Below are 23,743 nucleotides of genomic sequence, written 5' to 3'. Positions count from 1 at the left end.
ATATGACTTTAACTTGTCTTTAGTTCATTTATTCTGCAATTGTGTTCATAATTGCGATGTTAGGAAATGAGAATCACCTGAGCAACACTCTACTGACAAATCTAGAAGTACCTGGGAATTAGAATTTCCTTTTCCACCACCTGCTATCAATGGATGCCACCTAGAGCTTAGCCCAGAGCCACTGACATTTCTCATCCTACAGTGTTCTATGATACTTTTGCTACTTTAATAAAATTCCATCATTACTTCATGTAGATAATTCCCAAACTTAAATCTCAGCTCATTCTAGATACAGAGCTCTTTATCACATGGTTATCATCTAAAGATAAACATGACAAAGAGAATTTTTAACTCTTTAGTCTTCTCTTTCTCATAATAGAAATGGTCATTTAACAGTCTACCATGTTTGGAATCTGAAAATAGCATCCTAATAGTATTTTTTTGCACACTATTTAATTGTGTTCAAAGAGATCTTAATTATACACACAATGAGACAGGCAGGCCACATGTCATTAGGTTCATTAACACAGTGAATGAACCAAGGTCCAGAAAACATCGGTGACTTCCCCAAAATCATGGTAACAAAGCTAGTACCTATTCTAATTTCTACCTCTATCCCAACTAGATGACTCATGCAAATCAGGCAACTGCCAAAATCGCTACCTAAACTATCACAAGTTCCTCCTGACAGCCTTTTATGAAGTGGAAATCAATTATTAAGAACTTAAGTTTAATTAGTGATTTTTGTTACAATACTTTTTACAAGAAAAAAAGGGAAAATCTACACAAAGATAACACTAATTTAAGATATGTCAAAGTTAAAAACTAATTATTATATCATTGGGACAACTGGCAAATTTGAGTGTAAACAATAACAGCATGTGTCAATGTCAAATTTCCCGATTTTGATAATGTAATGTGCTGTCAGAGAATGTCCTTATTCATAGGAATTACATGCTAAAGGATCTAGGGGTATAGGTATATAATAGGTATATAACGTCTCTTAAATGGCTCAGAATTTTAAATTACACACAGAGAATGATAAAGTAAATGTGACAAATATGGCAAAATGTTAAAAACTGGTGAATCTGGGTGAAGGTTAACCAAGAATTCTTGTACTGTTTTTGAAACTCTTCTTTGAATAGGTATCATGAAGTTACACTCATAATAGAAAATACAGTGATGCATAGCTAAAAATAGCTCCAATATTAGTCTACTCTATTGGATTTTCATGTGGTACCTAGAAATATGACATCTTAAAAGCTGAAGGTAGTCTTTTTCCAATGCTAATGGCAGGCGGCCACCCAGCCTGTTATCTAAGTGCACAACAAAAAGTCACTTGACCATGTGGAGTAAGCTCTGGGTCAGTTATATTCATTTTAAATGGTCCTAAACAAAGAGTTTAGATTAAAAATTCAGCCTATGGATATTTTTTCCTCCAGAGATAACACACCACTGACCAATATCTACTGTAAGGTCTAGCAGGAGAATAACAACAAAATACAAATACTTTAAGTAAAGTATCCGATATATTTTGGGAGAGAAGTTTCTGAGGATAGCTTCAATTACTTTGAGATCTAGAAAAGAAGCATGATAGAAATCAGGCAAAAGAAAATTCTTATTTAGTAATACTTTTTAAGGAAATTTCTCCAGGTGATGGTAAATCAGACAAGTAAAAGTAAGCAAAATACAAAGAACACTAGAAATAAACTGAAGGCCTACTAGCCATCATTCTAACAAAGAGTCTAAAAGAATCCTCCAAATATTTATATTCAGCTTATGATCTAAAAATAGTTTACCTTTCCAATGGGTTCACAAGTACCCAATTACCTGCTTCAACTACCTTTAACTTAATCATAGTCAAATCACCACTGCCATCAATAAGAAGAAAGGTAATTTATTCTGATTCTAACAACAAACATCTTTCATCCTTTTAAACTATATGAAATTTACTTTTACCTTAAAACATGTTTGGTCTGAACTTTAATTTAAAAAAACACCTGCTAAATTCCAGAATACAATAACATAGTCAAATATAAACAGCTAAGGGAGTCACAGTAGAAAGAAAGAAATTTGCTTTATATAACTCTAAAGTAATCAAACTGATAACTTAGGAAATGTCAGGACATATTATTATAACTCGAAATAGTTATCACTTATTCCAAGAATGCTGCCTTTGCTCAAAACGTTCTCGGCATTCTTCTTCAGAAAATGCTTCTAGTATCAGGCAAAAAGTCATATGACTTTACAGTTATACATTGTGAGGGAGAAATGGAATTGCCTAGTTTAGCTTATCCATCTCACTCACTGACTTGAGACCTTATTAATTTGTAGCAGTCATTAAAATCAACATTTACGTTGAGGACGTTCAAAGAATTGACCATACTCTCTGAAGGTAATTTGAAAAATGTTAACATCCTTCTTAATTTCATATTGGCTTTTTATTTTATTACAGTAGCTTTAGGTCATATATCTAAGCATGATTTTAAATTTACTAAGAGAGGGCGAAGTCAAGACGGCGTACTAGGAGGACGCGGAACTTGCATCTCCTCACAACTAGGGCACCTACCAGGCAGTGGTGGGGGACCACGGACACCTAAGGGGACGGGAGAAACCCCCAGCGACCGGGTAGGATGTGGGGCGTGGTGGGGAGTGAAGGGGGCGGAGAAGTGGAGGCGGGACGGGACTGGCACCCCTGAGGGATGGATGGGGGAGGGGAAGGGAACCCATGCCGAAGGGAGAAATTGGGGAACCATTGGGAGGGCAGAGGATCTATACAGATTGCCAACAAACACATGAAAAGATGCTCAACATCACTAATCATTAGAGAAATGCAAATCAAAACTACAATGAGGTATCACCTCACACTGGTCAGAACGGCCATCATCAAAAAATCTACAGACAATAAATGCTGGAGAGGGTGTGCAGAAAAGGGAACCCTCTTGCACTGTTGGTGGGAATGTAAATTGATACAGCCACTATGGAGAACAGTATGGAGGTTCCTTAAAAAACTAAAAATAGAACTACCATACGACCCAGCAATCCCACTACTGGGCATATACCCTGAGAAAACCATAACTCAAAAAGTGTCAGGTACCACAATGTTTACTGCAGCTCTATTTACAATAGCCAGGACATGGAAGCAACCTAAGTGTCCATCAACAGGTGAATGGAAAAAGAAGATGTGGCACGTATATACAATGGAATATTACTCAGCCATAAAAAGAAACGAAACTGAGTTATTTGTAGTGAGGTGGATGGACCTAGAGTCTGTCATACAGAGTGAAGTAAGTCAGAAAGAGAAAAACAAATACTGTATGCTAACACATATGTATGGATTCTTAAAAAAAAACTGGTCATGAAGAACCTAGGGGCAGGACAGGAATAAAGACGCAGACCTACTAGAGAATGGACTTGAGGACACGGGGAGGGGGAAGGGTAAGCTGGGACAAAGTGAGAGAGTGGCATGGACATATATACACTACCAAACATAAAATAGCTAGTGGGAAGCAGCCGCATAGCACAGGGAGATCAGCTCGGTGCTTTGTGACCACCTGGTGGGGGGGATAGGGAGGGTGGAAGGGAGACACAAGAGGGAGGGGATATGGGGATGTATGTATACATATAGCTGATTCACTTTTCGATACAGCAGAATCTAACACACCATTGTAAAGCAATTATACTCTAATAAAGATGTTAAAAAAATAAAAAATACAAAAAAGAAGTTCACAGTCACTGAAAAAAAAAAAAACTTTATACAGATAATATTCCTCTGGGCTCAGCCCATAACACTGCATTTCCTGTTGCCATGACATCAGTGGTCACTATTACAATCCCCAGGATTCTGTGTAGTGGAGGGGGTGGGGAGAGGGAGAGAGAGAAAGCCAGAGAGGACAGTAGTTTTTCTTTCTATTTCCCTTCTTTTTCCAATTCTTTCTTTCTTTTATCTCAAAGAAACACCAAAAGAAAAGTGCAAGCCAAACAGGCAAGGGAGGCAGGGGAACTTTTGCCTTTTCTCCACGTGTTGGCTCCTAAGGATGCACCAGGCTCCTTGAAGATGTGCCCTGAGTCAAGCTATCTGGACCGGACACTCTTGGTTGCCTAAGCAGAGCACCTGCTTCCCTGCTTCCTCCTTTATAACACAACCCAACTTGGTAAATGGAATAAATGTAGCCAGAGGGCTCAAAGGAAGCTGGTCTATCCCCAGCTCCTGGGGAGGATCCCAATTCCAAGTCTATGCCAAGGATGGTTTTGTGTGTGTGTGTGTGTGTGTGTGTGTGTGTGTGTGTGTGTGTGGTGTGTGTGTGGTGTGTGTGTGGTGTGTGTGTGTGTGGTGTGTGTGGTGTGTGTGTGGTGTGTGTGTGGTGTGTGTGTGTGGGGGTGTGTGTGGGGTGTGTGTGTGTGTGTGTGTGTGTGTGTGTGTGTGTGTGTGTGTGTGTGTGTGTGTGTGTGTGTGTGTGTAGTCCCCCTTGCTGGTGACTGCTTCAGGACCGCAGGCTTGAGCCCATCATCCCAGGGCTCTCTCCAGTTGATCGTGACTATTCAAGGGTGGGCTGTGTCCCAAGATGTATCAGACAGACAGGAAGGAAAAACTTTAATCGTATGTTTTTCAGGGTGAGGTCGCCTCTCTTGTTGGAAATAAACAAGGGAGCAGGTTGTTCCAGGTATGCTGGCAGCCATGTTGTGACCACGGGGCAAGTTAGGCTGAGGAAAAAGCCAGCACATAAAGGAGGAAGGCAGCCAGATGAATCAGAGAAATGGAGCTGGAGCTCTGATTGTCTTGTGTCTAGAGGTCGGTGCTTTGCGATGACCTAGAGGGGTGGGATAGGGAGGATGGGAGGGAGGCTCAAGAGGGAGGGGATATGAGGACACGTGTATGCATATGGCTGATTCACTTTGTTGTGCAACAGAAACTAACACGGTATTGTGAAGCAATTATACTCCAATAAAAATTAAAAAAAAGTATTTAGATATTTTAAAAAAATAAAAATAAAATAAGCTACAAGGATATATTGTACAACATGAGGAATACAGCCAATATTTTATAATAACTATAAATGGAGTATATATAACCTTTAAAAATTGTGAATGACAATACTGTACACCTATAACATATAATATTGCACAGCAACTATTCTTTAAAAAAGTAAAATTATGAGAAATGAAAAACAGATTTATTTTATACAGGCCTATCTCATTTTATTGTGCTTTGCAAATATTGTGTTGTTTTAAAAATTGAAGGTCTGTGGCAACCCTGTATTTAGCAAGTCTATTGGTTCCATTTTTTCAATAGAATTTGTTCACTTCGTGTCTATGTCACAGTTTGGTGATTCTTGCAATATTTCAAACTTTTTCATTATTAATATTTGTTATGGTGATCTGTGGTCCCCGATCTTTGATATTACTAATGTATTTGTTTTAGGGTGCCATGAATTGCACACATATAAGACGGTGAACTTGATAAATGTCGTGTGTGTTCTGACTGCTCCACCGACCAGCTGTAACCCCATCTCTCTCCTTCTCCTTGGGCCTTCCTAGTCTCTGAGGCACAACAATATTGAAATTAGGCCAATCAGTAACCCTACAATGACCAAGTGCTCAAATGAAAGGAAGATTTGCACACTTCTCACTTTAAATTAAAAGCCAGGAATGGTTAAGCTTAGCGAGGAAGGCATGTGGAAAGGACAAGCCAAAAGCTAGGCCTCTTGCTCCAGTCAGCCAAAAGTTGTGAATGCAAAGAAAAAGTTCTTGAAGGAAACTGAAGGTGCTATTCCAGTGAACACATGAATGATAAGAAAGCAAAACAGTATGGAGAAAGTCTTAGGGGGCTAGATAGAAAATCAAACCAGCCACAACATTCCCTTAAGCCAGAGCCTAATCCAGAGCAAGGTCCTAACTCTCTTCAATTCTATGAAGGCTGAGAGAGGTTAGGAAGCTGCAGAAGAAAAGTCTGAAGCTAGCAGAGGTTGGTTCATGAGATTTAAGGGAAGAAGTACTGTCTCTGTAACATCAAAGTGCAAAGTGAAGCAGCAAGTGCTGATATAGAAGCTGCAGCAAGTTACTTAGAAGATCCAGCTAAGATAATGAATAAAGGCGGCTACACTAAACAACAGATTTTCAATGTAGATGAAACAGCCTTCTATTGGAAGAAGATGCCACCTAGGACTTTCATAGCTAGAGGGAAATCATGCCTGGCTTCAAAGCCTCAAAGAACAGGCTGACTCTCTTGTTAGGTGCTAATGCAGCTGGTGACCTGAAGGTGAAGCCAATGTTCATTTACCATTCTGAAGATCCTATGGCCCTTAAGAATTATGCTATATCTACTCTGCCTGTGCTTTATAAAGGGAAAAACAAAGCCTGGATGACAGCATATCTGTTTACTACATGGTTTACTGAATATTATAAGCCCACTCTTGAGACCTACTGCTCAGAAAAAAAGATTCCTTTCAAAATATTACTGTTCACTGACAATGCACCCGGTCACCCAAGAGCTCTAATGAAGATGTACAATGAGATTCATGTTTTGTTCATGCCTGCTAACACAACCTCCATTCCACAGCCCATGGATCAAGGAGTAATTTCAACTTTCAAGTCTTATTATTTAAGAAATACATTTCATAAGGCTACAGCTGCCATAGCTAGTAATTTCTCTGATGGATCTGGGCAAAGCCAATTGAAAATCTTCTGGAAAGGATTTACCATTCCAGATGCCATTAAGAACATTTGTGGGGCTTCCCTGGTGGCGCAGTGGTTGAGAGTCCGCCTGCCGATGCAGGGGATGCGGGTTCGTGCCCCAGTCTGGGAGGGTGCCGCGTGCCGCAGAGCGGCTGGGCCCGTAAGCCGTGGCCGCTGGGCCTGCGCTCTGCAACGGGAGAGGGCACAACAGTGAGAGGTCCAAGTACCGCAAAAAAAAAAAAAAAAACATTTGTGATTCATGGGAAGAGGTCAAAATGTCAACATGAACAGGAGTATGGAATAGGTTAGTTCCAACCCTCATGGATGACTTTGAGGGGTTCAAGACTTCAGTGAAGGAAGTAACTTCAGGTGTGGTGGAAATAGCATGAGAACTAGAATTAGAAGTGGAGCCTGAAGATGTGACTGAATTGCTGCCATCTCATGATAAAACTTGAATGGATGAGGAGTTGCTTCTTATGAATGAGGAAAGAAAGTGGTTTCTTGAGATAGAATCTACTCCTGGTGAGGCTGCTGTGAAGATTGTTGAAATGACAACAAAGGATTACATAATTACAAAAATCCTGTTGATCAAACAGCGGCAGGGTTTGAGAGGATTGATTCCCATTTCAAGAGAAGTTCTACTGTGGGTAGAATGCTATCAAACATCAACGCATGCTACAGAGAAGTTGTTCGTGAAAGGAAGAGTCAGTCAATGCGGCAAACTTCACTGCTGTCTTATTTTAAGAAATTACCACAGTCACCCAACCTTCAGCAACCACCCGCTGATCAGTCAGCAGCCATCAACATCATGGCGAGACCCTCCCCCAGCAAAAAGATTATGACTCACTGAAGGCTCAGATGGTGGTTAGCATTTTTCAGCAATAAAGTACTTTTAAATTAAGATATGTACACACTTAACAGCCTGTACTATAGACTAAACATAACTCTTATATGCACTGGGAAAGCAAAAACTTCATGTGACTCACTCTGTTGCAATATGTGCTTTATTTCAAAGGTCTGAAACTGAACCCGCAAAAACTCCAAGATATGCCTGTATTCAGAATAAATATTATTGTCTTCAAATAGAATTGAAAACTAAGCATTTGGTATAAAATTAAACTTGACTTCTCTTTAGAATAGCTCAAATGCTACTTCAAACAGTATAGTTATACATGTGAATAAACTTAACCTAAAGACTTAAAATCAACTGTAAATCATTATATCCTTCTAATAACTGTGTTATATGATTTTGAGGCAGAACACTTTATAATGACAAGTGTTTTTCATAGTTGACTCTAGTAGTTATAATTCTGATAACGTTTAAAAAATTGATCCAAACACAGACTACTTAAAATTGGTATACATACTTGAATCTAGGTTGGATTCTAAAGTGAGAATGCGTTGTTGTGTTTCCATGTTAAAGATGCTTGTGTATCCTTTGCTGAATGATGCTACCATATGGCTCGGGTCACTGCTCACTAGATCCACAGAGGCAGGGATTCCCAATTCTAAGAGTCAGAACATATTCGAAGAGAATGGCAGTTAGAGGGTCTACTTCACAATGTGCTTAGAATATAGCAAAACAAACGGTGGTATAAGAAGTAAATAAGGCTCAACATTAGAATAAGAATTAGCTCATAGTCATTCAGTGCAGATTGTTTCTTTCATTACTCTTAGTCCTAGTCTATTTTATCATCCTTACTTGTTTACCACATCTTCTACCACTCACAGCTACTGTATTCATTGAATCCAAGCCTTTATTTAGAAATAAATGGAAAACATATGGACTACAAGTTTTTCTGCTTCCACCTCAAATCAACCTGGGGTTTAGAGGGGCATCACAGGAATTCTTCATTGTAAAAGCCCATCTCTCAATAGGAATTCTAACTCTCTAAAAGTATGGAATTTAAGAAGTAAAAACTCAAATTGTTATTTATTGGTAGAGTTATGCAAATATCAAATGCAGGCAACTCATCAAAACCTAGGCACAAGTTATGGCAGCTCAAGAATAAAGAAGGTATTTTTATTTATCATCTAGAATAGGGTAAAGCTTGGAACTTATTTATAAACATAAAAAAATATAATTCTATGTATATGTGAATATAATCTGATTTTTAAAATCTGGTTCAAAATCTAAATAAGCTAACAGTTCAAAAATGTGTATCTTCCAGAAGGTACATTAATGGCCAATGAGCACACAAAAAAGGTGCTCAGAATAATTAGCCACCAAGGAAATACAAATTAAAATCACAATGAAATACTGCTACACACCCACCAAAATGGCTAAAATTAAATATATCCTCAACACCAAATGTTTGTAATTAGGATGTAGAGCAACTGGAATTCTCACACGGTGCAGTCAGTGGTGTAACATGGAACAACTACTTTCAAAGAAAGTCTGGCAATTTCACATAAAGTTAAAACACACAATTCTAATTCTAAAGCCCAGAAATTCTATTTCCAGGTCTTTACCTGCCTGTGATTAAAAAAAAAAAAAAAAAAATTCACAGCAGCTTTGTTCATAATAGGAAAAAATGGAAACAACCCAAATGTTCATGAAGAGGTAAATGATAAACACAGTGGTTTAAGGAAATACTTACTACTAAACAATAAAAATAAATTATTAATGCTTATTACCACATGGATGAATCACAAGAACACATGAGAGTAAACGTCAGATACAAAAAGAGTGCACATTGTATGATTTCATTTATGTGAAGTTTTAGAATAGACAAAACTAATTTATAATGAAAGAAATCACAACAGTGGGTACCGCTGGTTAGGAATGGGGAAGGTGGATGACTGGGAAGAACACAAAGAAACTTTAGGGGCAGTGAAGGAAATGTTCTATCTTGATAGGTGCAAGAGTTTTATGTATTTGTCAAACTCATGAAAATGTACCCTTGATATCTGTTTTTTACTGTACAGAAATCATATCTCAATTTTTAAAAATTAAAAAAAGGCATGCTATTTCACCAAATAGTATGCTTTTTAACTTATACATACTAAGTTGGAAATTCAAGCAAATATATTTTTACTGCTTAAAAACAACCTTCAAATTAAATTTAAACAGTCAGGGTTTGTAGAATCATTTATTTATTTGTTCTTTTTAGAATAATTTTATAAAACACTGAGTAAAATAACGGAAAAAAAGTATGTACCTTGATTATCATTAAATACACTCAGGGCTGGAGCAGCCTCGGTTGTATTCCATAAACGGAGAGTGCCATCTGCTGAACAGGACAACAAACGCTGGTGCGCTGCGCTGTAAGCCAAACCCCAGACTGCATCGGTGTGGCCTAGAAGAGGGCCTCTTAAAACAGAAGGATCTGTAAGAACAGCAAGAATGCAGGGAAAAAAGCACAAATCATAAAGGTACTTAGATTCCAAAGGAAAGTAAAATATACAAAACAAAAAGTATAAAATACACCTCCTAGTTTCTATTTTTCTTCTGAAATGTGGCAAAAACAGGCTTGGAAACATGCAAATGTAGGGTTTGAAATGTCTAAATTAAAATTTTAAAGTACATATATTTCTCCTTAAAAAAATTACATATTTCCTTCTCCCTCCCTTTTTTCTTTCCATTTGTCTTGATCTTTTTTTAAAAAGCATGTTAACATAAACCATTTGAATTTAATCTACTTTCAGAGAAACCACAACTCACATTCCCTGAGGAAGTGAACGGAGACCCTTTCCCTCCTCTGATGTCCTTCAGCACTTTGGATACACTCTTTAGGCCATTTGTGCTATGAATGGCAGTCATTCTTGGGAGCAACAGGCCTCTGTCATCATTAATGGACATGAACTGAGACCTACAGGAATCCCCAAATGCTCAAACAGCAAGATGTGACACATGAATGATTTGCATGTGGGGGGCGGGCAAGGAGAAGGCAGGGGAGGGGGTTTGCTTAGCACTGTTTCCTGATAAAAGCCAACTTGGAAATTTTACTTGTTAACCCTCACAATGAGTCTATGAAGTGGTACTTTCAAGATGGCTCACAGATGTTAGATTTAAAATGTCAATGGTGTTATCTGACCTATATCCTCTCTTAGTCATACCATAAAATATTTATTGAAGATAAACTATGTATTAGGCACTATGCTAGATGCAGGGGCCATGCAGATGATTAAGACACAGTACCATCCTTGTCTTCAAAAGACAATGTGGTAAGTACAATAATAGTGACAGATACCAGTTACCACGGAGAGTGACTGGGATGAATGAAAGCTTCTTGGAGAGGATGACACCTAGAGTACAGATGTTGGCCAGTCAAAGGACAGAGGGAAGGCATTCCTGGCAAAGGAGGCAGCTCCTACAAAATCACAGAAGGAAAAATAGCATGCTATGTGGGGAAATTTATAAGAAAGTCACTATTACTGGACTGTGAAATTTGAGGCAAGAAGCAGAAGAGATGAGAGTGGCTAGTTTATGGTGGGATTTCTATGACATATTAAAGAAATTATCCTAAAAGCAATAGGGAACCACTGAAGGGTTTCCCAGGAGAAGCAGGGTGAAGTAAGTATTTAATAAGGTAACTTTGATTATAGTGTAGAAGACAGATTGGAAAGAATCAAGATGAAGGCAAGGGGACTGTTTCAGAAGACTGGGAGAGTGAAGGTGAAGACCCAGACGAGGACAGTGATAAAAGGGGCAGAGCAGGAGTAAATTCAAGAAATATTCAGGGGGAGGTAATTAATAAGGTATAGATAGTAAAACGGTACAAGGAATCAAGGATAACTCTTAGGTTTCTAGTTTGGATAATTCTGGTAGTGCCACCAACTGATAAGAATACATGGAAAGGGAATTCCTTGGCAGTCCAGTGGTTAGGATTTGGCATTCTCACTTCGATCCCTGGTCGGGGAACTAAGATCCCGCAAGCCACGTGATGCCACCCCTGCCCTCCCAAAAAAAAAATATATATATGGAAGAAGAAACAGTGCTTGTAGGGATTTATGTACAATGAGACAGCCACTTTGAGATGTTCTGTAGGTAGTCTGAAGCCTAAAGAAGAGATTTATGAGTCAATAGCATATAAAACCACAAAGTGGATTCAATCTACCAAAGAAGATGTGTGCAATGCAAAGAATGAGTTAGGGTCTGGCCTTGATAAATGTTAATATTTAAGGTGAGAAAAATAAAAGGAGTTTATGATGGACAGGGAATAGAAACTGTCATAGAGTTAAGTGTCAAAAAAGCCAATACTGAACAGATTTCAAAAAGGACGGAGTGGTCCACAGTTTCAGATAGTCAGTATATCCAGTAAAATAAGGACTGTAAAATACCCCTTGGATCAGCCAAATTAGGTAGATACTGATATCTTGTTATATTTAAGTGGAACAGCCAGAAGATAGAATGCAGAGGGATCATACACAGGGAAAGGACATGGAATTAGTAACTAGTAATTGTGATTCCTAGACGATATCACCAAAGAGACACAGGAATGAAAGAAGTGAAGGAAAGAGAGACTAAACAAAAGCCAGAGAGGGAAATGGAGTCAGAAAAGGCTTCCCCTTGCCCAGGATGGGAGACACTTGAATTTACTTACATGCTGAGGGGATGGAAAGAGAACAAAGAGGGTAAAGCTTCAGATGAGGGCAAGAGAGAGCAAAAGAGAAAGAGTCAGCCAGAAACAGAGAAGAAGAATGATATTAGAGTGAAGTCTCAAAGGAAACAAGAGAATGAGGTCAAGAGCAAAGGGGAAGGGCTGGCTTGGGACAGAATGAGGTCAACCGATATCTGGTACAGGGATAAAGTAAGTAAGGAAAAGCATGAAACAGATAAATCTGTAAGAGAATTGTGGAGGGAGAGGGGGTGTTAACCTTCACAAAATATATGTTAAATGCTTATTAAATAAATGTGAGAAGAAACTTTTAGTTACTGAATTTCTTATCTTTACTTAGGTTTATTAGTAAAATTAATTAAATGATAACAAAAATAAAATATGGTTTTATGACATATTTGACACTTCATACCATTCTAGAATTTAAGGAGAATTTTAAGAGGAAACCAAAATAGTTCCTAAACAGTTTTTGCAAGGGAATTTACGATAATATCTAGTGACAGATTATAATACAGTTTTTTGTTTCACGGTGCTGTTCCCAAATCTAAAGGGCACTTCTTAATTTTTTAAAGCCTTTTAAATATTTTGGTGCCATACACTTTAAAAATCATTAGCCTCTATACCCTCCAATAATTGATCAAGAAGACGATGCCATCATTCATTTTCCTTCAAAGTTATTTGTCAAGAATAGTGACAAAATATGATTACAGATTAGTAATAACGTATCAAGTATTGTACAGATGCCTACAATGAAGAAAACAATTGTCAATCAAGCCAGCATTTCCAATCAGTAAGACTTCTGGGGGTGGGAACTGTTTTCTTGGGAAAAATACATTCTTTTGTCTTTTCTTTTAGCATTATGTATAGCAAATTGATTCCCAAATACAGGAGTCCTTTTTAACAAAATAAATACATGGTTCCCTTTTACCAATTTATTTTCAAAAACATCTCATTTTATCCTTATATATGCTATGTAAAATGCATAAAAAGAAAATATTCTTTCATATCTTTGGGGAATCACATACCGTAGGAGTCATAGGGATCGATGTTGGGGTTGGTGGTGTTCCAGCCCTGGATCAGTCCGTCAGTCCCGCCACTATAGCACTGTTCACCATTGCTGCTCATCACCACACAAAGCACTGGACCTCTGGGAAGGAAAATCAATTTCTATTCTCAAAAATCTATCTGATAATAGGACTTGGTAAAAACAAGAATGCTTAATTATTCAAAAGGCTTTCTCTTTTTCTGCTTTGGATAACAAATAAAAAACTATCAAAGCATTATTCATTTTTCTTCCTCTGCTAAACCAGTGGTTGGTAAACTATGGCCTATGGACCAAATCCAACCAGAGGACTGCTTTCGTACAGTCCTCAAGCATTTATGGTTTTTACATTTTTTAAAGGGTTGTAATACAAAACCAGACTAAAATCAAGAATGTACAACATTAAATATGCAGCCAGCAAAGCCTAAAAACATTTACTAACTGGCCCTCTATTTATAACAAGTATGCCAACCTCTGTGCTAACTCAAGTGAACAGGTACGTTCCTTAAACTTAAATGGAAACAGGAAAAGCGTGCAACATGTGATCACAATAAAAAAAGTCTCAGATATTTTTAAGGAAAAAAGATCAGGATTTCTCATGGTTAAACTTAATTGCCTCAACTTCATTTTAAGAGAGATATATACATCATCTACACATCATGCAAATAAAATCTAATTTCAGCAAGGACCCCAATTTGGTAGTGATAAACTTGTCTCTAGCATTATATTATCTGCCAGTTTCTTTTACATTTACAGAAAACACTACAAAATACAAAAAAATACATAACACAAATACATACGTGAAAGAAAAGAAAATATGCTACTTAGGCTGATTTACAATGACGTTGATTTAACACAAAGAAAAAGCACATACTTACTTATGAGCTCTGAATGTATAGATAGGCTCCACATCAAGAGAAGTGCTCCTAAATCAGAGAGAGGAGGACTTTTACCACTCTAAGTTTTCAGTAGTAAACAGTATTACAATGTATGTCATAAAATTGCCCCTAGAAATACCAACACTATGATAATATACCATTCTCAACCCCAGTACACAAGAAAGCTTACTTAACACGGATCACATATATTTGTGACTTCAAGAAACAAAATTCTTGTTTAGTAACAATACCTTGTTACAGCGCTTTTAGCATTGTCCTAATCTATTTGACTAAAGGAAGAGAGAGCCTCACTCGGGAAAAAACATGGGCTTTGAAGAGATAAACTTCTGGATTCAATTTCCAATTCTGTCACTAACTGGCTAACTTTAGGCAAATTATTTAATCTTTTGGAACTCCAGACTCCTCTATGTTTAAAATAAAACAGAAAAATAGGGATAACACCAAATATTCACAGGATTAAATGAGATTCTACATGGTAAAAGAGCCTAGGACAGAACCATACACATAGCAGAATTTCAATCAAAAGTACTTTAATTTCCTTGCATTTGCATAAAGGTTAACATTCCTGTCCTTAATACCTGCAGAAACTGTCCAAATCATCAGATTATTCATTACTCAGAACACTGAGTATATGGGTACTCTACAGGGCCTAATACTGGCCATGACTGATAATGGAAACTCAATTTAAAATCGGATTGCATTGTAGTTTTTTTTAAAGGCATATGATATCTCTCCTCATTACCAAAGTTTTAAGTTCAAAGGTAAGCAGGCTACTGTTACTTGCAATGTGAAGATGTTGATACTAAGCTATCACCAGCAAAAAATTTATTTCAATATTTTTCTAAATTTTAGTCAAGAATATATGATGAGACATTCACATTCTCTGGTCCAGTATGATGTCCACTGTGACTAAAGAACTTGAAAGACAAAAGGCACAATTTATAACCAAGAAATACTTCTTCTCTGCTGAAGACACCTAATCTACATGAGGATTCACTTGGCTTTAAGCAAGATCTGGTTGAGCTATCTGATGAATCAAGTATTTTATCTAGTTTATGTATGACTCACAGCAGGAATGTCATTGATCTCTTTTTTTTGTTTGTTTTGCGTTACGCAGGCCTCTCACTGTTGTGGTCTCTCCCGTTGCGGAGCACAGGCTCCGGACACGCAGGCTCAGCGGCCATGGCTCACAGGCCTAGCTGCTCAGCGGCATGTGGGATCTTCCCGGACCGGGACACGAACCGGTGTCCCCTGCATCAGCAGGAGGACTCTCAACCACTGCGCCACCAGAGAAGTCCTGATCTCTTTTAAACTGGGCAATAGATATTCTCTACCAGTAGTAAAACTTCCATAATCTCCTCCATTTGATGTTCATTTCTACTCTTTAATAAAAGAGGTGTCCAACACTGTAGAGGGGCCCTTGCTGGCAGATGCTGGGTTCTGGACCATGTGACCCAAGGAAGAAAAGAGAGGAGTTCCAATAAGGACCCCACCAAGTGGGATCAGGACTAGCGTGGTGACTGATAAAAGGGATTTATACCAACTCATGTCTGTCCATGCTTAGAGAGGAACCAAGAGGCCAAGGCAAGTATTAGCGGTTAAGTGAGAGCAACAACAGTGTCTTTCAGTCTAGACATTTTGGTCAAGGTCAAAAGAAAAGACCAAAGAGAGGTCTCTCACCTCTCCCTGTCCCCCCATCCCCCATCAGCCTTCCCTCCCTCCCACTCCATAAGTCCAAACCTAGTAAACAACAGGACAAGCTTGGGGTGCCGGTTTGATGATTTTAAACATGCACATACCTGTTTACAACACCAGCAGAAACCTTCAGTGCAGATAAAGAGCTCCCCAAATGTGATAGTTATTTAAAACACTGTATAAAGATTACAATCAGCATTCACAAACCATCAGATAATACTGTTTCTCCCTAAGGGTCAGTTTTCCAACCTAAATTAGCTTGTGAGTATGAAGGGAAAAACACCCTAAATTATGTGACATGGTAAAGAAGAAAGAATTAGAAGAGATAATTGGGGAACTTAACAGCAAATAATAAAGTAAGCATTTCTCTTCTGAAAAACTATTAATTAAAATATTTAAATACAGTTAAAGGAGAATATTCTCACTTTTTGGCTGGGGCTGTTTTCTGCAAATTCCACATTTTTAACGTGTGATCCTCTGATGCTGTTATCAAAACAGGCTCAATGGGGTGGAAAGCAAGGGCTCTAATGCCATCAAAGTGACTTCTTAATGTAAACTTAGGGTTCCATGTCTTCCTCAACGCATCTTTATTGTTTGCTATCTATTAAAGAAACAAAAGAAAAATACCAATACATTTAGTTCAGGATAGGAAAAAAACTATATTTCAACATTAATTCTTACTGATTTGTCATCAAACCATCATATTTTGCAACTTTCAAAACAATATAATTTTTAAACATAAATAACCAAATCAATAGGCAAAATTAGCAATATGTTAACAATGGTTTTCTCTGAAGAAATATGAATGCTGTAATAAGAAAACAGGCAACATAATTCAGTACAGAAAGAGGATCAAATAACTTAATAACATAAAATAGATCTTCACTAAGATGATTTTTTAAAAAGACAAGAAATTTCAACCTAAATTATAGAATAGAAACTAATTTTGGGTAAGAGTTGAAAAACTAAGTTATCTTTAAACCTGTTAACATTACAGAATATGATACTTCTGAAATTTTCAATGCTTTCTGACAAGAGCTAAATTTTCTTCAAATTGGTAACAAAGTTTATAAACCAGGAACACAAAATGTTAAAACTGGAAGAGACAATCAGATATTACAAAAAATGATTCCACTGGTAAAATAAATATATTATTATGTTCCTTTTCGCCACAGAATCTGCATCTCAACAACTGAAAAAAATGCACTGTTTTTTCATTCCAAGTAATAGAAAGCCAAAGAGGTTAGTATTTGACTTTACACAAGCACCATGTATGAACTCTTCACACTCCAAGGCTAACAATCATGCTAGGTTTAAGCAACAGTGGGGCAAGTATTGGTAACACACTGGAGAAATGTTAACCATACTTACAATGACAAAAATCATCAATGATACTAACAATAGCTGCTATTTTGAGCCTTGTTCATTATTTTGCACATTATTCCAGAAGGCTTAACATGCATTAACTCAGTTAATCCTCACAACTCTATGAAGTAGGAATTAACATTATCCCCACTTTACAGACTACGCATGTTAGGGAAAGAGAAGTTAAGTGACTTGTCGTCTAGTAAATGGAGGAGTCAGGATTCAAAATCAATCAGTCTGGCTTCAGAGGCTATGTATTAATATAAACTATACTTCAGAGCCCAGAAGTTTAGAAATCTGCAGAAAAATCTGGACAGGACATGTCACAACTGGGGCAATAAGTGAAGACAAAACACACTATGCAAGGAACTACTCTAAGTGGGGCTGGTTATCTTTGGGGCAAGCGGGGTTGTGGGGGGAGGTGAAGAAGACAAGGGCAACTGAACTCCTGCCCACTCTTATTAAAGAGCTAAAAGGTTTTCATATGTAAGAGCACTTAGATTCCTTCCGAGCATCTTAATGTGGTAGGCAGCCATTAACATAGTTCCCGATCAGCCCACTTATTTTTACCTTTGGGTAGTCGCCTTCCACATTATAGGGCTGCTCTGTATGACTAACAGCATACAGTAGAAGCTGGAACAAATTACTTCCAAAATTAGGTTATAAAACCTTCCATCTTGAGTGTTCCTGCTCTCTACCTTTTCAGGTGCGCTCACACTGGGAGAAGTCAGCTGCTCTGCTGAGGAGCCCACAGTGAGGCTCACGTGGTGAGTAACTAGTCTCCAGCCAACAGCCAGCAAGAAACCAAGGCCTTCTAACAACTACGTGAGTGAGCTTGGAAGTAGATTTTTCCCAAGTCCGGTGTGTGTAAGACTGCAGCCCTTGCCAACGTCTCGAGTATAGCTACATGAACAACCAGAACTACACATCTAAGCTGCCCCCAGACTGCTGACCCACAGAAACTATGAGATATAAATGTTTATTGTTTTAAGCTGTCAAGCATGGTGCAAGTTGTTACATAGCAATAGACTGCTAATATGCTTAGTAAAACTAGGAACTACTTTTAGAAACAAACACTAAGTTTTCTAACAATTAAGAGCTCTGAAAAAAGAATGAGCTTTCTCTAGAGAGAGGACTGAGTTCTATCATGTATTAGACAAATTCTTTGTGGAGTTAGTGCAGAGGGAACAAAAGCATCTAATGGGAAGTTCTGCTTCTGGCCACGATGGACTAGATCATTAGGACCAACTGTGTACTGAGGACAGGTAGAAAAGCAGAGCTAAAAATAAAAAATGCAGATCCAACAAAGTAGTGGGGAAAAAACCCAGGATCCAGGGGAAGACAGAGGCCTCAGGAAGTGAGCCTGATCTCTGGAGCTGTTTTCCCCAGAGGGTGTTTACTGATTCCAGAGGAGGTGGCTGAGAGGCTGAGCGGTGCTTCTGACAGCTTTGCAACGCAGGGGGATATAAACTGGTGTCCAGGGTCTGCCAAGACAGTAGGGCTTAGCAGACCACCTTGCTTTAGGTTTTAATTTCAAGGGCCTGTATCCTACACATAAGAGTGAACTGGAAGAACACCAGCCCTTACAAAGACCATAGATCAGCTTTAGATCATCTCAAAAATTGAAAATGAAGTCAGGTGATCCAGATTTCTAGTGGCTGCAGACATTTGAGAGAAGAAAATTAAAATATACTCTCTGGGGGAAGATAAACTTAGGCCTGAAGTTATTTCTACAGACAATTTTTCAAATACAGTTATTTGGGCATACTAAAAAATAACTGTACCCATATGAGATAACACAGCATAAATGAAAACAAGCAGAAACAACACATAATAGTAACAGAACTACTGAGTCTCTGATTCAAACTTTAAAATAATCATGCTTACTATGTTCAAGAAGATAAAAGACAAGATTGAAAATTTTGGAAGAAATCTGTAAATCATTTTAAAAAAGTAGTTCTACAAGCAAAAAATATAAGACTTCAATAGATGAGTTCAATTGCAGATTACACATAACTGAAGAGAGAATTAGCTAACCAGAAGATGAGTCATTTAAAAAATCTAGACTGAAGTACAGAAAAACAAAAGATGGAAAATATAGAAGGGGATCGGAGAGAGAGAATATAAAAAGGGGATCTAACAATATAACTAGAGTTCTAGAAGGAGGGGAGGAGGGGGAGGAGGGAGAGAGGGAGAGGAGGGAGGGAAGGAGGGAGGGAGGGAGGGAGGGAGGAAGGGAGAGAGGGATGGATGGAGGAAGGGAGGAAGGGAGGGAGGGAGGGAGGGAGGGAGAGAGGGAGAGAGGGAGGTGTAAAAGCAGTATCTGAAGAGAAATGGCTGAGAACTTTACAAAACGGATGGAAACATATTAAGCCAAGAAGCTCTAAGAATTTCAAGGAGGTTAAATAAAAAGAAAATTAAACCTTAGCTGACAATCAAGGCATAGAGAAATACCAGTCACAGAAAAAAATCAGATTACCATTGAATAACCAAAAATAGAAATGACAGTTGACTTTAGCAGAAAACAACAACAAAATATAATGAAACAATATATTTAAAGCACTAAAAAATTTTTTGCCAAGTGAAATTCAAAATCAGAGATGATAGTTAACCTACTCAGGCAAAAAGACAAAGACAATTTAAGAAAATCAGAAACTAAGAGAACTGGGCACCAGTAGATCTTCACTAAAGAGAAATATTGTGTTCTTAGAGTAAAAGAAAAGTGATCCCAGATGGACAGTCAGATATGCATGGGAGAATGGAAAAAAGCAAAATAGATAATTTAAATGGGTAATTCTAACTGACTATTGAGTGTACAAAACAGAAGCTTGTAGGACATAAATGTATACAGAAATAAAATATATAACAAGACTGACATATACGCAGGGTGAGAGTTTTTTAAGTAAAGTGTTCTAAAGATCTTTGCATGTAAAATTTTGATCAGGATGTGTGTGGTAATCTCTAATTTAAAAAGTAATGAAAGAGTGCATAAACTCCAAATAATGGGGAGGGGTGAATAATAAAAAATAATCAACCCCAACTCAGGCAAAAGTAGGAGAAAAACAAACACAGCACAGTTGGCACAAATAGATGGCAGGATTAAATCCAAATTAAGGATTATATCCTTAACTATTTTAAAAAGAAATGGACTAAATGTTTTCTAATTTAAAAAGGTTGTCAAAGGTCAAAAAATAAAAGCCAACTAAATGGTGCTTTTAAAAGACATGTAAGATATAAGGATATAAAAACACTGAAAACAGAAATTTCTTTTTTTTTTCAAAATCTGTATCACATATGTGGAGAATGGAGTGCAAGGGGCCATTTAGATTAGGTTATTGTAGTAGTTCCAGTTGAAGAAAAAATGGACTAGGAGGGGAGGTAAAAAGACGTACTATATGGATTTCAGTTGTTTTTGGAGGTAAAACCCAAAAGACTTACTAAAGGACTTAGCATAGAGGGAGAGAGTATTTGATTTGCAGGAAGGAGTGAGTGGCGAGGGTTCCTCTTCTGAGTACTTCCAAGGTTCACTTAGGGATCCATCCTACATCCTCCATGTGGCAGGAGCTACATTGTATTCCCCAACAAAGATAATGAATATCAAAGTGAGAGGATTTTAATGAAGAGTTAAGATAGGCTGTGACTACTTTATGAAATAAGCAATTGTTTTTCTGATAATTGATTATGATGAACAATTATGAAACAACTGTATTTGAGATTAAGTAAATGCATGCATGCATAAAGGTGTAAAGATTCCAATTTTGGTCCAAATCACTGACAGGTCAGCCTTAACATCTGGAAAGCATCCTGTACACACCCTTGCCTAACAACAGCTGAAACTACTTCTCAGCAGGATACCGATGATGTATTAAAGAAGCAAGACAAATGTTGCCTTTAGGCAGGCATGAATTTCAACTAATCACTGGTGCCCTAAAACATAAAACAAAATCCAAATTTGGTGACAGAAAAGGGAATTCTTTCCCTTATCTAAAACCAATGAATAAGCTATACTAATTTATGAATTTAGGTAAAGCCCATAATTTTAGTCACTGCATGATGTGAAAAGTATTATTGTTTATTTTTATAATATATTCATATTTTCAAAGTTTGTGATTAAAACGGAACCAAATTCTACACTTGTGAAGAAGTCTTACCATCGTCACTTCTTCTATAAAATTAACTTTTTATTTTTAAAAAATAAATAAAAACAACAAAACTAAAAAAAAAAAAAAACAACAACAAAACTAAAACTACTACTCACATCATAAGTTAATGAGTCTGCTTCATTGGCCACTGTAAGGCCTGCCAATTCTCCAAGTCCCAGTTCACTTTCAAGGGCTTCATCTGCTCCCATGATGAATGACTTCCCAGAAGAAGGAGGAAACGTCAATGCTTCCACTGAAGGGGTAATACAAAAGAAACATTAAAAAAAACATGTAAATAGTCAACAATTAAGTCTCATAAGGGCATGTCTATATTTGATTATTTTTAAATGCTTTTAAACACAATAAAATTCAGTGAGCAGAAAATCCTGAAGAATTACTTAACTTTGTCATCATCTAAGAAAAGTACAACATGAAACAAATCCATTGTCCTTTCTTTTTCACTATAGAGAAAAATGTATAAATGTATAAAAGAAAGTAGGTTTTCCTCATTTGATATTTCATGCTAATTACCCAATTGATTTCTATCAATTATTAAAATATGTACAACAAGTGATTCTGAATACTGCTGGCTGCACTCAAAGTAAAATTGGTTAATTCTATAACCTGAAGTAATATGGAAAATTTCAAATGAAAATGGTCGTAATTGTAAAATGTGCCTATATAAGGCAAAACTAGTATGTGTTGTTAGAACTCAGGATTACCTCTGGAGAAGAGGGAAGGGGTAGTGTTTGAAGGAAGCACCATCAGGACTTCTAGGTCCAGGTAATGTTCTGCTTCTTTACCTAGGCAGTGGTGACATGGTTGATTTCCCTTTGAGATCATTCACGGAGCTGCACCCTCAGGACTTCAGCAGTTTACTGTAGGTATGTTATATTTCATTTAAAAAGATTTATTTCAAACAAGTTTTTTAAAAGTGTCCATTTGAGGGCTTCCCTGGTGGCGCAGTGGTTGAGAGTCCGCCTGCCGATGCAGGGGACACAGGGGGTTCGTGCCCTGGTCCGGGAAGATCCCACATGCCGCGGAGCGGCTGGGCCCATGAACCATGGCCACTGACCCTGCACGTCCGGAGCCTGTGCTCCGCAACGGGAGAGGCCACAACAGTGAGAGGCCCGCGTACCGCAAAAAAAAAAAAAAAAAAAAGTGTCCATTTGAACACTTTTTATAAATGCAAATTACTCTGACAAGCCATCAGAGGTAGCTCTCTAAATAGTTTTCTACAGGTGGTTACTTTACTGATGACAAACATTTATGAGTTGATTAGATGAATTTAGTAGTTTAAACTTCGGCTGCTAAAGAAGTAAATTAACTTTTTTTTGAAAGAAACAATTTTATTAATCAGTATATGCAGAAAATAGATTTACAAGGTGTTTTTCAGTTTTACATTCAATCATATAATTTTAGATTCAACCATAAATATTTGTTGAAGAAATGAAAGAATAGGTACGTGCTTTTATAAATAGTAGTGGCAGGAACTCTACTCAAAATCCTTATAAGAACAAAGTAGAGTATAAATTAATAAGACATTTTCAAATCACCATGCGATAAAGCTGCAATAATAAAAATGGGTTTTACCCAAACATACCATATATCCTATGACGGGTTCACACAACTCTAAACATTTACTAATAAAGAGTGGGAATTATTTAATTTAGAACAGCAATTTTTATGCCAAAATTTCAACCAAATGATTCATGTGAGACTATGAGGCTAGGTCTTCAGCCAGGTGATTTTTTGTTTGTTTTGCTTTCATGTCTAATATTGCCGGATAATTTTGTTCAGGTGCGAAATAAAAATGGCTCTTCTCCCCAAAAAAGAAACTAAGATTTGTGGGATTTGGCCATACACATTGTGTGGGCTAATTTAACTAATGTTCTAGGAATGGCCAAGTAAAACCTGAAAACAAAGGAAGGCAACAACTGCTTCTACACACACCAGTGGCTAAGCCAGCAGACCTGAGGCCCAAAGAAAGAGAGCACCAATAGGCATAACTGTCGTTGATTGATCTCTAAGAGACCTTAGAACTTGCAACTATAGGTCGCATTTCTATCTGGTAACTAAACACTACTGGCTCTAACCAGCTTTTACAAAATGATTTAACTATGCCTCTTAAGTGTGGCATTGCCTTCTGAATCATTATGATAAAAATAAAGTAATAAACTTCTACAGCACACACAAGCTACGGAAACTTTTTCTGAAACTGGACTGGAGACCAAGAAGCATCAGTCACAGGCAATGAAAGCTACAACATATTTCTTAAGTGCCTTTTCTATTTCTGAAAATCCTGCACTGAGGGGGAAGACTTAGGACCAATCTTACAGATCATAAGTTAGATATTCAATGCTT

The 23,743-nt window shown here is 37.5% G+C and overlaps 1 protein-coding gene across 3 annotated transcripts in view; it reads right to left on the bottom strand.

Moving 5' to 3' along the window:
* STRN (striatin) overlaps nucleotides 1-23,743 on the bottom strand; it is a 111,561-nt gene that overhangs the window by 7,321 nt on the left and 80,497 nt on the right. For all 3 annotated transcript variants that reach the window (XM_027113387.1, XM_027113389.1, XM_027113388.1), the window contains 6 exons: nucleotides 21,496-21,632; nucleotides 16,298-16,473; nucleotides 14,157-14,204; nucleotides 13,262-13,383; nucleotides 9,837-10,004; nucleotides 8,043-8,183 (listed from right to left, as the gene is read on the bottom strand). In XM_027113387.1, the coding sequence (XP_026969188.1) occupies nucleotides 8,043-8,183; nucleotides 9,837-10,004; nucleotides 13,262-13,383; nucleotides 14,157-14,204; nucleotides 16,298-16,473; nucleotides 21,496-21,632 (792 nt within the window). The remainder of the gene's footprint in view (nucleotides 1-8,042; nucleotides 8,184-9,836; nucleotides 10,005-13,261; nucleotides 13,384-14,156; nucleotides 14,205-16,297; nucleotides 16,474-21,495; nucleotides 21,633-23,743) is intronic.

This window comes from Aethalodelphis obliquidens, unplaced genomic scaffold (assembly GCF_003676395.1).
Source record: "Aethalodelphis obliquidens isolate GAN/ISIS:26980383/991018 unplaced genomic scaffold, ASM367639v1 scaffold12, whole genome shotgun sequence".
Taxonomy (NCBI): domain Eukaryota; kingdom Metazoa; phylum Chordata; class Mammalia; order Artiodactyla; family Delphinidae; genus Aethalodelphis; species Aethalodelphis obliquidens.
This window is presented reverse-complemented; position numbering and strand designations above follow the sequence as displayed.